This window comes from Poecilia reticulata, linkage group LG16, assembly GCF_000633615.1.
Source record: "Poecilia reticulata strain Guanapo linkage group LG16, Guppy_female_1.0+MT, whole genome shotgun sequence".
Lineage (NCBI taxonomy): Eukaryota > Metazoa > Chordata > Actinopteri > Cyprinodontiformes > Poeciliidae > Poecilia > Poecilia reticulata.
This window is the reverse complement of record NC_024346.1, coordinates 3,579,617-3,594,381: the sequence shown is the minus strand read 5'-3', so window position 1 is coordinate 3,594,381 and position 14,765 is coordinate 3,579,617. Positions and strand designations below refer to the sequence as shown.

At 39.0% G+C, this 14,765-nt stretch overlaps 1 protein-coding gene across 1 annotated transcript in view; it reads left to right on the top strand.

The window, feature by feature from the left end:
• The first annotated feature begins 7,356 nt into the window (after positions 1-7,356).
• Positions 7,357-14,765, top strand: part of bmper (BMP binding endothelial regulator) — a 38,421-nt gene continuing 31,012 nt past the window's right edge. The window contains exons 1-2 of the mRNA XM_008430846.1: positions 7,357-7,530; positions 14,042-14,127. Coding sequence (XP_008429068.1) covers positions 7,422-7,530; positions 14,042-14,127 — 195 coding nt within the window. The 5' untranslated portion in view covers positions 7,357-7,421. The remainder of the gene's footprint in view (positions 7,531-14,041; positions 14,128-14,765) is intronic.

Here is a 14,765-nt window from a genome sequence, read left to right as displayed (position 1 = left end):
TTTAACTGTGGGAAGTATGAAAGGAGATTATCTCTGGACATAAATTTCAAATACAGAGCGGATCAATAAAAGAAAACAATAAAAGAATACATTGCCGGATGAAGCAGAGTCTTCAGATCGGACTGCTTCAAACCGGCTGGGTGGATGTCTGGGCTGCTGCTTCACAGATATTTATCCTGACTTCCTGTTCCTTGTAGGAAAAACTGTCCATAAGGTTTTATCATATGTGAAGATAAATGTTCTCCTCAATTACTTTCTGACCTTCCAACTGTTGTGAATCACTGCTTGGCTAAATGTTTGGGTGGTTCTTGGACTGCAGCATGTTAATTGCCTGATTGGATGCAGCTGTGAAGGCGTTAAAGGAAGCTGAAGTTCACAGTTCAATCTGTTGCTGCCTTAAATACAGCCTGAGGTAGGGGTGTGCCTTTCCAGGTCCATTTATTCGATATTTTACATGTTGTCGACTCAGTTCTTTATTACTGCTTTACGGTTACACTCCTGAGAGATTTACAACAGTGAGGTTATCATCTGAAGGAGTTTTTCAGCTTATCAAATCACTAGTTATTAAATTATTGTTATGGCCCTGAATGGATCAATAGTCTGAACGTGTTTTCCATGTTCATTCGATGTAAGGAGGACATTGCTTGTGAGACACTTTGCCCACTTTCCAGTCTCGGTCCAGAGCTGGAGGTAACGATCTGAAAACTGAGCTTTCTCAAAATCACAGAGGGAAACCCCCTTTCCCTTCCCCTCTGCAGCAATTTAACTGTTTTTCTTTTTCTTACTTGAGCTGAGGTTTTAAAAAGTCAGTTATGTGCTGTATGACTTTCATGACCTCTGGGCCCATGAAACCTGAAAGAAAAGCATTCCTGGCTTCCTTCCTGTGAACCGTCCTTTCCTGCAAATACATGGCTTCTGTCCGACTGCAGGGAGACGGGCCAAAAGATTAAGTCTGGGGCCGTGCCCCTGCAAAAAGCTTGTAAAGCCCGCAGTATGATAGATCCCAAAGGTTCTACATTAATTTGAAAACATCTTGACGTGACCTCTGATGGAAGCAGACAAATCAGCACGGTTACGCGCTCAAAGCGTCTGAGCTTCTGCGAAGCTCATTTACACTTTATATCCAGTTTCCAGGGTGGTGGTGTGTGTTGAGAAAATAAGAGGTCATTCATAAAAAGCTCCATAAACATCTTGAATATCTAAAATTTTCTCACTTACAGGGATGTAAACTGTGAACAGTTAAATGATGCAATTTGTTTTTATTGCGTAGCTCCACCCAACTCTGTCTGACTGAGGATGTTCACCCAGTCAGACATATTACTCAACTAATTGAGATAACTAACTTTTGTCCTGAAGTGGAATTAATTTACAATGTGGAAACTGGCCAAAAGCACTAATATGATACATGAGAAAGCTACAAATACATTTTTGACGTGTTTGCAGAATTTCCATAGAAATAGCAACATGCAGTCAGCTGATCAAATGCAGACAGCATTTCTTTCTGTGTTAATAGATTAATGCAGTTGCATGTTTAATAGACAGGCAGGTGGATGTCTATTAAATATGAATGTAGAGCACAGAGAGAGTTGCTGCTTCATAGCAAATTTTTTATATATTTTTGTGCATTTTTATTGTTCTCTAGTAAATATTTGTTTCTAAATGCATCTTCCTTTCACAGTCATACTTTCCATCTCCACCTAAAGAAATTAATTGTAAAGCTGCATTTCGTGTTTTTATTTAGTTTTTAAATCTGATTAAAGAGCCTTCCATTTATTCTTTACTCTAATATAAAATGACAAATGATGCCCTAGTGGCAGCTGTCTGCATACTGTGAGTTCACATGAAGCTTTTATTTAAAATGTAGCAGCCAAGTTTGTGTTGGATGAATCAACTCTGAGCTTTATGTTCACTCTTTGTGGGAAAGTGCTTCCCTTACTCTGTGGACTCTTCTGATGCCAGAACCCATGACTAGAAATTCAATTTAAACTCACGTTCCAATGTTTAAAGAGCCAGTCCAACTTCTCCCCCCTACAGCGTCCCACCGGCTGCAGGGGGCTTTAGCCTCAGAGCCGCTGGGAGCTCCAGCTCCCGTCTGCAGACAGTAGAAACATTACAAAGTGTCATGACCTCAGGTAATTCCCACATGATTAAGACAACCCAAAAAGGAACATTCCCTACAAATCTATAGTCTTAAAATTGCCACTTCTCAAATGTAATTTACTTTAAATGTGCTTCCTTGAACAGGTTAGGAAAGGTCTGTGGACTACAGAACACGTTTATCAAACTTTTTGCACAAAATCAATCTTAGATCATGAGATTTGAGTCTACTCACTTCTGCCTATTTTGAGCTCTTTTCAAAATTTGCTGTTTTAGGGTCTCTTGTAACTTTTACTCTAAATAAGCTACTAATGACTCAACTCAGCATTTACACTTGCCTGTGAAAATGGTTGCAAACAGAAGTGCAATTATACAACTGTACATCTTTGAAAAACACAAGAATGCAGCAAGTGGTTGTTGAATGATAAGTCAACAACAAAACACGCGTCTTTCCCTTTTTACAGCAGCCATTGTACAGCGCCTGCCTGCAGTGGTGAAACCAGCTGATCAATTGAGCTCAGCTGGGGATGCTAGGTGATCTAATGTGGCTTAACAATCGAAAGGTTTTTGAAATGGCTCATTTTCCAGACACAAAAAAACAGTAATGTATTTCTAAAAATGGCTGGGTGTGTTTTTTAAGTACTTGTGTTGTTTTAGAAACAGTTGGGACAAAATAGAAGTAAAAAAAAAAAGTGGAACTCCATTTTATATCATGGTTTTTCTTCTCATTTTTTGGATGACTTGTCTCAGAAAGTTTAGTCATATTTTCAACAATTGTGAAATCTCCATTTCAAGAGACAACAAGTGTTTTTCTGCCACACATATTTCCACATTCATGTCACTGACCCCAGAATCCACAGGCATGGATTTAGTGTCCCTCTTCTTTCATCCTTCCACGTTTATGTGACCATGTGTGAAAGTTTTCTGGCTACATAGCATGTGAGAAGCTTGTGGTCAGATCAGGTCAAATCCCCCAACCTTTCTCTGTTGCCATCTAGTGGTTAATATTCCTATAACCCATTTGCCATAAGGCATGGTGCTTTTCTTATGTTTTCTTTCTTCACATTGTCTCTTTCTTCTTAAAACGTAAGCTTTCATTTTCTTCTCTTTACATCACAGAGCCAGTTTCCTTTGAGCCTCCCTGTAGCCGTCTCTTCTTCACACACTCACACCTCAGCCAGCCCTGTGGTGCTTCCAGCGTGCAGCAACTGACACTCAGTTAAAAGCTGCTGGGTGGGTCCTAATTATTTCTTTGAAGACTCGCTTTTCCTCCCCGTCTGAGCTTCTGATGGGTTTCACTTTAAAGAGGCCAGACGCACACAAACACGGCAGCAGAGTCAGGCAGCCTGCCTTGTGTGTCAGAAACAACTTAAATGTTGTCTCCAGCCTGCTGATTTATAAGAACACGGTGCTTAAATTTGCATTGTGAAACAGCATGTTGAGTTTGGAGAAGCCTCTTGCTTTGTCAGCCAGTCAGTTTCCCTCTATCTCCTCTCAATGCCGTGTTTTTGCCTTTGTAACATTGCCTGTCTCATATTTTGCTGCGACATGACCATTGAGGAAGATCAGTTTCATAACATTAATATAGTGAACTTTGCCAAAAATAGTATTAGTAACAGGAGCTTCTCATTCCTTAAATAACCATAGCAGAATAATATGCATTTTTATGGCAAAGCAAAGACGCAACTCGGTTTCAGAAACGCTGAGTTTATTTGTATCTAAGGAAGAAAAGCAACTAAGACTGAAACAGGCAGAAGTTTTGTTAAAAATTATTCAACCATTTGTTAAAAACAAAGAAAAATAATGAAACATTGGATAATGAAACATTTCAATTAATTCTTTGGGGGGACAGAGATCGGATCAGTACAACGGTGTACAACCGTAGGGAGAAAAGGAGGAGTACATTTCCACTAAACAAGATTATACAAAAAAATTTTCTAAAACATAAAAAATAAAGAGGAAAAGTTTGAGCTTCAACAGTTAAAAATTTGCAAGAAGAAAATTTGGATTTTCAAAAGCCAAAAATGTTTGACTTTTGAAACTGAGTTTCTGGCAAAAGTTTACTCCTGTTCTTCTATCTACCACGACCCTAGTATGTGTTGTAGATTAAAAATACTAAAACCACCGTTTAGTTAGAAAAACAAAAGAGCATAGTTTACAATCTGTGATCAAACAAAGAAGATTAAAAATGTTAACTGGGCTAAAAATGAGACTTCGGTTTCTTGGGAAATCTAAAATCTCCATTAATAAATTACTAAACTGATGGTGGGTAAAATGAGCTTCCTCAGGATGGCTGGACTCAGCCTTAGAGAAAAGGTGAGGAGCTCCGTCATCTGGAGGGAAACCAAAGTAAAGCCTCTGCTTCTCCACATCAAAAGGAGTCAGTTGACTAAACTAGCTAAATCAATTGCAGTGAAACTGAAACATGTCCATAGTTCAGATTTAATGATTCAGGGTGAATGGTGCAACATCTGTCCATTCATTCTTCCACCGTTCAATGACACAGAAACTCTGACTTCCCTTTCTGACACTATGTAGCTCAAAAGTGAAAAAGAGTCCAACAGATTCTGCGAGTGGGATCAGATTCTTGGACCACCTCGGATTCTTCCTGTTGATGCGGAGAAGCAGCAGCTAGTCACAAGATGTCGATCATTAGCAACTAAACAGGATGTTGGATGCAAACTAAAAAATAAAATTGGTGCAACATGTTGAGAGAAGGTGATAAAGGACTGGCAGCCATCAATTCAGTGGCTACCTACAAGAAAGATGCATGAATCTGCTTTGGTTGATCAGGTCTTGATTTTCTGACATACATTTTCAAGAAACATATGACGCCCATTATTAAGGTAATGCATGTCAAATGCAGAAACAACACAAGAACTTATAGAGCTTAGTGCATTTTATTCTATGTTGACTGAAATTTAAAAACTCTACAAAACAGAAATCTTCTAAAAGCTGTTTTGTTTTCAAATTTCCACATATATTCCTTATTTCACAACTAGAGCAAAAATCTAGCACCTCCCAACTCCCACACTGTTATTAACAACATGCTTAATATCTTTAAACTCTTAGGAACTTCAAACACAAATTAGATTATTTTAAACAAAGCTGAAATCAAATTTTAAAATAATAGGACCATAGAAGCATAAAGACGACTTTGAAAACACATGGAGGTCTAAGAACAGGTGGCCAAACCAAATGGGAATAAATCAAACTTCTTTCAACTGGAACAGCAGCCAGTGGAGGATAAAACCATGAAATGAGACAGGAGAGTTGTTGGTAAGGTTAAAAGCATGTTATTATCAAGTCATATGATTATTTCTACCTTATCATTAAAATTCTTTGAACAAAGCAGCAACCTGTTCATGAATATTTGAAATCAAGTCAGAAATACATGCTCTTAGTAAGTAGCTTGTTGGAAGTGGGTTTGCACACTTCCTTTTTCTGGGGCCACACAAAGTTTGGTGAAGGCTGGTCAGCTGGGGCCACAGAACATTTGGGCTGGTACAACAAATCCAAAAATTATATTGGAGTTTTAATAAGTATGTTGCTATTAGAGCTGATCAAAAATAATTCTAATGATAAAAAAAAGCTTTAAAAGGAGAAAAAAAACCCTTTAAGTTAATATTTTTACAAGAATATGGGTGAAGCACACATTTTTTTTTGTCCTTACTAACTTCAAACCACACTAAACTTTTGCTGTCCTAAGTCGGCTATAAAAATTATTTCTATTTTCTAAATGCCAGAACATTTTCAATTTTAGTGTCATTAGATCACATCAAAGCTCTTCCTTCAAGTCACATTTCCACACTGTATTCCAGTTTTTCACTTTTGGAAGAACCACAGACTTCTTCTTCAGTGAGCCGCCTTCCAGCCCATGTAAGAGCAGGACTTGTTTTAATGTGGAATGACATGTCCTGCTCCAACCACCATTTTCCTAAGGCCTTTTGCATTTGTTTGTGGGGCAGATTACCAGTTTTCTTCCTGAAGATTATGATGGCTGGAAGAGATTTGCAGCAGAAAATTGTTTGAATAATTAACTGTAGCTCTTTCAGAAATCTGAAGGTACGTGAACACTTGTCTGCATTTTTCTCTTTCTGATATCTTGGCTTATTTTGTTGTTTTTTTCCCATGATGGCACACCAGGAAGTGATGAATTGGTTCCTTTTATTTAACTGAAAAATTGTAAACTAACCTGTCAGAAGCTTACAAAACCATGACGTCAATATCAGGGCACATTAATCTAAGCGCATCTCAGATTCTAACTTTAAATAAAGTAATACAAAAAAATCGAATTCTTATTCTGGCACCTAGCTGAAGAAATGATTAGGGTAATCATAATTTACATAAAAATTCTGAAATGAATATATTCCTATAATACTGAAATACTGTCCCTCTTTTGCAAAATTGACCAACATATCAAGTTTTACTTTGCTGTTGTATATAGCTCATTATGTAAATATTGCAATTCAAAATATGTAAATGTATATTAATCAAAACACTAAATATTTATAGGGGGGACTTTGTTTATTTCTGGAAGCCATACGGTTTTAGTTTTTAGTTTCTTTTAGCGCAGAGGTTCAGTAGCTGGCGAACAGAAGCGGATCCGCTGTCATTATTAAAAACTCGGCGGCAGAAACAAACTGAGGCGTGGAGCTGCAGATCTGAAGCAGCGGACCACAGACTGCGTCTGACGGAGGTTCGCAGAGGTCTGGAAGCCAGAGGGAGGGAGGGAGGTCCCGGGCTGCGCAGAGGAGGCAGGACTTTCTGGCTCCGTGGTGCGCTCCGACACCAGAGGTCCGCTTTAATGTCAGAGGAGGAGTGGAAGCAGGTCGGCTTTTAACACCGCGCAGACACGGAGGCTGCGTGCAGTCCTGAACAGACAAACATCGAGCATCAGTGCGTAAAACGGAATGTTTGGATTGACGCCTCAGATTTAAGATTGTTTTTCCCCACTACTACTATTTTTAAGGCTCAGTGCGCTCCACGGCTTCTCTAAGGACACTAATTAACTGGATTTGTGGCTGTTCTTTTCCTCATAAATGACTTTAATCTCACAATGGACCCAGTTTCCCCTGCAGAACCTGTGCAGACGCGCTGTCTCCTGCCTGCAGGCGCGTCTTTGTCATTTTAATGTCGCTGTCATTACCGCGCGTCTGTCTGATTGTCGCTCCGCATTTCAGAGCAAGCTAACAAACTGGGGAGTCTCTCTGCTGGTTGCAAGACAGACTCTTGTGGACTTCTAATCCTTAGTTTTTTTTCTTTTTTATTGGAATATTTTTGTGTATCCAAACTTTTTGGTCGTGTCTTCCTGGAGCAAACCAATGATGTCGCCCCTCTGCTTGAACCCTTCCTCCCGGTCCACCTGTAGGTTTTTCCTCTGCTTTTTGTGGCTTCTACAAACGCCCCGCTCTTCCTCTCCGCTAATTACAGGTAAGATTAAAGGGATCAAATGGCTTCATAATAACACATCACAACACCCACTGAGCGTAAGAAAATCTCCTGCAAACCGCTGGTTATTTAGTCTGCTGCCGCGTCTCTGCGCTCCTGCTGCCTCCAGCGCACCAACCCCGGAGCCGCGCTGCTGCCTCTCGGTGTTTTTCATCAGCGGTAATTTAGCGGCGAAGTTCTGGGTACGATCTTTCGGCATTCGCCTGCAGGTCGGCGCATGATCACCATGGGAATCAATCAACACATAAACAAGATCCTGGTTGAACACGTTTATTTATGACAGAGAGTCGCATGGTGTTTGATTCGGTAAGACACAGCCAATTTGTTGTCTTAATCTTTAAGTGTGAATCACAATTTTGCAAGATAATTGAATTCTTAGAACTTCACGGAGAATCAGGAACGATGACACCAGCTTATGAAGCTTCTCCAAAATCATCCCCTCTGCGTCCTGGGGAAGGAATGAAGTTTGTGTTTTATTTCACTCTTCCATCGCGCGTACATTAACATTTCTGTACTACTTACTTAATAACTTAAAAAAAAAAAAAAGACTCAATAATTTCAATGTTCAGGATAAAAGGTCCCTGTTAACTTGTGATCTTTGCTGAAATGATGGTTTGTGCCACTTGGAGAGTTCTAATTACATCGTTTTTTAGTTAAAAACAGGCTGTGAAGATTGAACCGCTTTTCTGTCCTTCATCCTCAAGACTTTCCTGCGTCTCTGTTTTTGTTGAACGCTTGCTCTTCGTCTGACATCCACGTTTTTGCAGCACTGCAGAGGTTTTAGAGAGTGAGATGCAGAGTGGATGAAAAATTGATGAAGTGTTGCGGGATTCTTGACAGCTTCACGACTGATAGGACTTGCGCGTCTCTGCAGCTTTTAATGATCTGAAAATCCTGCAGATTCATTTAGTTATTTTTCTTCTGGTTTCCAAAACTCAATCTGGCTTAGTTGATGTGTTTTAATTCCAAGGATATAAAGACCAGAAGCTGTCGGGACCAACTTAGGGCTTCCGAGATCCAAACTCGATAATAATTTTTATGTGTCCTCCATATTTTGGCAGCTATCCCTCTGTCTGACTCCAACACATGAAGATGAGGGTAAAATATGCATCAGATGGGCCTTCGTTGGCAAACCTAACAGTCTATCTGAATCAGATGAACAGATTTCTTCTTCTCCCATCTCAAATATATCTGTATTATCAGCAGAAATCCTCATAGAAGGCAGGGTAGGAAGTTTTTGCTTAGCATCATTCATTCGTAGATCATTAAAAGTCAAGTAATAAAAAAAAGGGGGGGAAAAAGAAATATGAAACATAAGCAAAGCAAAAACAATTAAAATTTGGGCAGATAAATAAAAATGTGATTTAAAGCAGGCAACACTTTCTGCACATATCAGGTTTTCTGGTTCCAAGACTGAGGAGTTTTATTTCTGGTCCTGGGAACCCTGAATGATTATCACTCAGATGAGCTGAAGGGTCAAAATTGATCATACTTGACCAACATCTCTGAATTATCATTTCCGCAACCTTAAGATCATTAAAATCATTTTGAAATCTATCATTTTATGAACAGGAAACCAGTTCTTTAGGATCCATTTTCCTAATGTTGGCCAGGGATTTATGAGCTGCACCTGCCTCATTAACTCCTTATGCTATTTATACTATTTCTTTATTTGTTAGAGACACCTTCATAAAAATATAACTTGCCAAACACAGAATTATGCACAAGTTTTTTGCATCCTGTGCTGACAGAAAAACATTGAGATTTTATGTGATTGTTAGAATTCAAGTTTGAGTCCGTAATGACACCAAGGTTGTTATATGTGTTGTGGGGTTGATTTTTTTTTTAGCATCACTGATACCTGTGTTTCTTATACTTTTGGGCTGTAAAACGATACCTTCTGTGTTTTCATAAAGCTGGTGGGATTCCTTGCCCATTCACTCCTTGATTATTTAGACAAACTGGTTCAGAGACTGTAAGGTACTGCGGTCATACGCAGTCTCAAAAATATCAATTTGTGTCTCATCAGCATAGAAATGCAGCAAGAGAAACATAATCTGAGCAACAGATGTTAAGTAGAAGGAGTCTAAGAATAGAGCCCTGGGGAACCTCAGAGTTCTCTATTGTTTGCTGAGATTTACAGTTACCAAATGACAAAAAGTAGACCCAACCTCGGCCCAACGAGACCTGGAGCAGTTTATCATGGTACACTTAAACAGCGTGGCAGCGCAGCAGGTGGAAATGAAGGTCATTCTTTTCTCTGCAGGATTGTTTTGTGATCAAAAGTACAACATGTCTGGTCTAAATGCACTTCACAACAGAGCACCTGAATGAATAATTTAAATCCAACTGTTTGCACAACTAAATTGGTGAAATTTACCCCAACGCCTCAAATAAAGTTTAAAAGATTATTAATGCATTAATCTGTTAAAAATCAACAACTTTGAGTTATTTGGAGTTCAACACTATTGTATGAAAACATCCTGAAACCAGAGATTGACCGCAAAATGTAACGTTTGACTTGTGCAATGAAACATTAAAATGCTGGAGATTCTAAATAGAACTGTACAAATTTTAATCCTTTATTCGTAAGTCTCAAAAGCAGCAACCTAAAACTGGTCACAAAACTGGTTTTGCTCATATGTGTTGAAAAAGCAGCGCATATCTATATGTTAACTGAGGTGATGGCCTCTTGTTCTCATTATTTTTTCCTTACAACTGTCTGAATTCTTCCCCTTGAAAAATATGTTTTTATGTGGTTTTCTTTACCCACCAGAAGTGAAGGGTTAAATTCTCCCACCTGTAGTTCATTTAGTTTCCTCAGTCGATTCCTTTTTCAGATTCCCTTCTTTAACAAGTTTAAGCGCCTCAGTGGGATGTAGAAAAAAGGAGCAGTTGAAATAAGATCAACACCCCCTTTATGAGCAACCAGTGAAGAAAGGTTATATTTTTAAGTAATTAGCATTATCCCATTATTTTCTGCCATCTTTGGTTCTTTTTTCTGTTCTGCTCGAGGTAGTTTCAGTTTAATGTAAGAAGGAGATTTTAATCTTTATTGATGTCCTGGTTAAATAAAGGTCAGAGAATGTAAATAATTTGCTCAGCTTGATGAGCGTATAGGTCTGAGGTAAAATCAGCGTAACCTTTGCAGAAATCTGTGAGAAAAAGACAAACACAACAGCTGAATAACAAGACGCTAAGAGTTTTTGGGTCCCAGACGGATCCCCAGTGCCTCCCCGCCCTCGTTTACCCCCCCTAACACTTACAACCCAGCAATTTTAATTATGCTCGAAGGTTGTAAATTTTACAGTGGTGGTGGAGTCGGCAGGGTTTGTCTGCTCTGCCCGAATCCACAGGCTGGATTTTACTGCCGAAGTCAGACAGCACGACTCGTTACTACAGGAATCCCTCCACTACGGATGATAGAAAACACGTACAGCTGTTACGTAAGGTCCAGTTTTTAATCAGTATTGTTAATGTGAACAGACCACATCGTCTGATTGCCATACATTTTGTTTATTGCAGTCACAGATCAGTGAATGACCTGAAAATCTCCCCTTTAAATGCTGAATATCGGTCCGACTCAAACTATGTACACATTGCTTTAGTTTGGGATGTGGGTTCAGGAAATGGTTAACTCCTGATCTATCATAATTTACTCAAGCTGAAGAGACATCAGGTCAGAGGTTACAGCGCAAAGATAAAAAGAAATGACCCGGTGTTGCTCAAAATGTTTTAACCTTACAGTGTCTATGTAGCAGCATGACTTCCTGGAGAATATTGTGATTTTCATCACTCTGTAAGTAGATCTCGGATTAACTGTAAGCTTTCTTGATGGAGACTCTGTTAATCTCCTACATAAGAAGCAGCGATGCAAACTAGGGCTGTATTGATACAATAATCTCACGATACAATACTATACATGATATTCTGCTCACAATACGATATATATTGCGATATTCAGCAAACAATACAATTCAATGCACCTTTGCGATTTTCTGAAAGATTTTAGAGGGACAGAGTGATTTTGGTGACATTTTGTGACTGTTATAGAGTTGGATTGAATTAATTTAACTGAAAACTGATTAAAAGCACCAACTACCTGGCTCTGGTTGGACACAGACTTAAAGTCGACGGCTGAACAAAATGAATTAAAGAAGTGGTGAGAAAACATGCTTCTTTTAATTGAAACAGTACAAACTGTACAAACCGGTGAAGCAAGCAGTGAGTGAGCAAGGTGACAGTTGGATGTTACGATACTTGCGGATGAATATCGATTTTTTTCTAGGAAAGAAAATATTGATATATATCGCAAAATCAATATTAATACACAGCCCTTATGCAAACTGAAGTCATTTATTGCGAACTGGGAATGAAGGTTTTACATCAGGGAGTCAAAGTGATGGAAGCCTCTTGAAAACACAACAGTTTGATTGCATTGGCTGCGTGATTCAGAATCAGATGTTTACACGAATCACAATGGGAATTATTGGCTTTTATTCTACATAGATTCCCCAGAGAGGACAATTTGGTCAAAACTGCCACTAAAGTTAAACATCATTTACAGCAACTTCCACTCTTATTGGTCTCATGGGTGAAAAGTGTATAAAAATCTTTAAAATACTAAATATTTTATTGCAGTAGCAGGATTTCACACTGGAAAAGTAGGGAGCATCAACTTTTATTTGAGAGAATATGTTTAGTCGGGGAGGGGGATTGAATTTAAGTAAATAATTGTTTTCACCAGAATTAGTGGTGCCACACTCATTGGCACCCCTGCTGTTAAAACTTTGTACAGCCCTCTCTTTCCTCATTTCCAGAGGACTTTGTGTTCTCCTATAACATTTCACAAGGCTTTGGCCACTTCTGTTGAGACAATCTGATCGTGGGTGTCCAACTCTAGTTTTCAAGAACTACTGTCCTGCCACTTTTGGACGTATTCCTTCTCCAACAAACTTTTATTGAATGATTGAATTACCTCATCTGTCATTCACCTCTGCAGAGAACTGGTAGTGAGTCATTCATTTGATTCAGGTATGTTGGAGCAGGGATGCATCTAAAAGTTGCAGGATGACAGCTGTTGGGGAATAGAGCTGGACATTCCTGTTTTAAATTTTCAGTCTGGAACTGAGGTGACCATAGAAAATTGTACATTTTGTGTCTGGTGAACCATTTGAGTTTATTTGGCCACACGTTTTTGATTATTTTCCTGCTTAAAGAACCAGTGGTAACCCAGTGTGTTTTTTTTTTTTTTACTGTAAATACCTCCAGATTTTTGTTTTAAAATGTTCTGGTATTTAAAGAAAAAAAAAACCTGTTTGTGGGAAACAAGGAATTAAAAGCTACTAAGCAATCTGCTTTAGGTATATGCATTTTATTGGATGAATAGGAGTATATTTAATAAGGCACAAGTGATTTTTTTGTTTTACATAGATTATTGTCTATACATGTCTGGGGAAAACATGAAAGCACATTTTTTTCCAACATATTTTTCACCAACTGTGCCAATAAATGTGCCAAGTGTTTTAAGTTCTGTCATCCGTGCCAATGTCAAACATCAAATTTAAATATGAGCTTTGAACAAATGTGCTGCATTTTCTAGTTGCTGCACAATGTATGTATGTCAAACTGTTAAAGTTTCAATCAGCAGCGACAACCTGAGTGACAGCATGACTACAAATGGATATGCAAGTGTATAAAAGCAGAAAAATAAATAAATATGCAGTCTATACATTTATCGCATGCAATCGTCCATCTTTATAAATTACCTCCATCCAATTGCAGTTTTATGACGTGGATGACTTTTAATTATCAGTAAGTTGTGATTCAGCAGTCATCCAGATCTGTGCAGTTGATTTCTTTGAGTAGTCTCAGCAGCAAATTGGCCTCTCATCGTTCGGTTCAGATGCTGTATAATCTTTCCCTGGAAACCTTGGCTTAACAAGAACAAAGCTGCAGCCACATCTTTATATCACTTCCACATCTGTGGCTATGCATCATCTCGTTTCCATCCAATAATATTTTTCCCATCTCTGTCACCGTGGGGGGGGTGTAGGTCTGAATAAAGCAGATCAGACGCATGAGTAAACATCAGAGCAGTCAGTCTGGAGCAGATTTCTGCGCTCTGAGACGTTGACATCTGTATGCTTCAACCCATAAACCCATGTGTTTGGAGTCGTTTCCCCTCGTTGGTTCAGGTTACATCTGCACTCGTAACAAAGTGACTGAGTTGTGCTTTTAAGACCTGGGTTCAAATGTCACTGCTTTTACCTGGACAGATGAATGAATACAATGGAGGAAAGTTGAACAAATTTACAGAGTTTTTAAAACAGTTCTGGGATGATAATGTCACATTCTCTTGGCATTATCAATAGATTCTTATCTGGATAAGTGAAGAAATAGAAATTACAGAACAATCTCTGTATTGTTCTGTAGTGAGGAGCATTTCTAACACTTGAATTAGGAATGCTTCTCACTATTCTGTCCTTCACAGGCACTGAAGCCAGCTGTGACAATGAAGGAGAAGTCCTGCACATCCCCAACATCACAGACAACCCCTGCATCACCTGCGTCTGCCTGGTAGGAACCCATTTTCTTCTCTGCTCACATTAATGAATGCCAAGTTATCAATCCTCCTCTGTTTGTTCTGGTCTCTTTAATGTATAACTTGGTGTTTCCGTTCCAGCTGAACTCCTTTTGAACTCCTTTTGCACTGATAGGGATATTTGCAGAGTCGATCATTTTATCAAAAGATTGCAACAGTAGCAGGATCGTTTCAGCTGGTCTTTCGTGACAGATCAGCGCTTGCTTTGAATGATTTGATTAGATGGTAAACTCTGGCATCAAATTGCATCAGTAAGCAGCTTGTAATTTAAAACAAAATCAAATGTCATGATGCAGCTTTTCCTTGCAGTGAAACACAAAGTGGGTATTGTTTCTTTATACTAGGCGTGCCCATTATCCTGGCTTGGTGCAGTTGTTAAAACAGACCAACAAAATGTTGGGAGACAACTCTTTCCCGGAACATATGCTCTTTGACCCCACATCCCCCATTACTGCTGTAGAGCTCTTTGTTTCCGAGGATGAGAATGGACCAGAGAGGCTTTTCTGGTCACTGCTTTATTTTTGGCTGAATGAAAAGTTTTGGCCGTTACCTGACCTGAGTTTATCCTGCAGGAAGTGAGGAGGTGTGATGCTGAGGGGTGTGTTTGATGAAT